Source organism: Pteropus alecto, unplaced genomic scaffold (genome assembly GCF_000325575.1).
Source record: "Pteropus alecto unplaced genomic scaffold, ASM32557v1 scaffold14, whole genome shotgun sequence".
NCBI classification, from domain to species: domain Eukaryota; kingdom Metazoa; phylum Chordata; class Mammalia; order Chiroptera; family Pteropodidae; genus Pteropus; species Pteropus alecto.
In genome coordinates this window covers 18627193-18627484 of record NW_006436810.1, presented here as the reverse complement: position 1 = coordinate 18627484, position 292 = coordinate 18627193, and the positions used below count along the sequence as shown (strand labels likewise).

The following is a 292-nucleotide window of genomic DNA, read 5'->3' as shown; positions in this document are numbered from 1 at the left end:
ACCCCGACCCCTGCAACCCCGCGCCCTGCACCCTCCTCTCTGCAGCCCGTGCGGACCCACCTGGGGCAGCCGCGGCGGCGCCCTCGTCGCTTTGGTTAAACTCAAAGAGGAAATCAAAGTCGAACTCCTGGTCCTCCTCCAGCCCCGTCATGTCGGGACGGACCGGGTTGGGTCAGAGTCCGGGGTCGGGGGTCACTGCCCGGCGGGGTGGGGGTCGAGGGTCAGGGCCAGGGCCAGGGTCCAGGCTTGGGGTTGCAGTGGGGTGCAAAGGTCGAGTTTGGGGCCGCGTCGG

The 292-nt window shown here is 69.5% G+C and overlaps 1 protein-coding gene across 2 annotated transcripts in view; it reads right to left on the bottom strand.

The window, feature by feature from the left end:
• NFATC1 (nuclear factor of activated T cells 1) overlaps positions 1-286 on the bottom strand; it is a 92033-nt gene extending 91747 nt beyond the window's left edge. For both annotated transcript variants that reach the window (XM_006913740.2, XM_015590831.2), the window contains exon 1: positions 61-286. In XM_006913740.2, coding sequence (XP_006913802.2) covers positions 61-151 — 91 coding nt within the window. In that variant the 5' untranslated portion in view covers positions 152-286. The remainder of the gene's footprint in view (positions 1-60) is intronic.
• Positions 287-292: the final 6 nt, after the last annotated feature.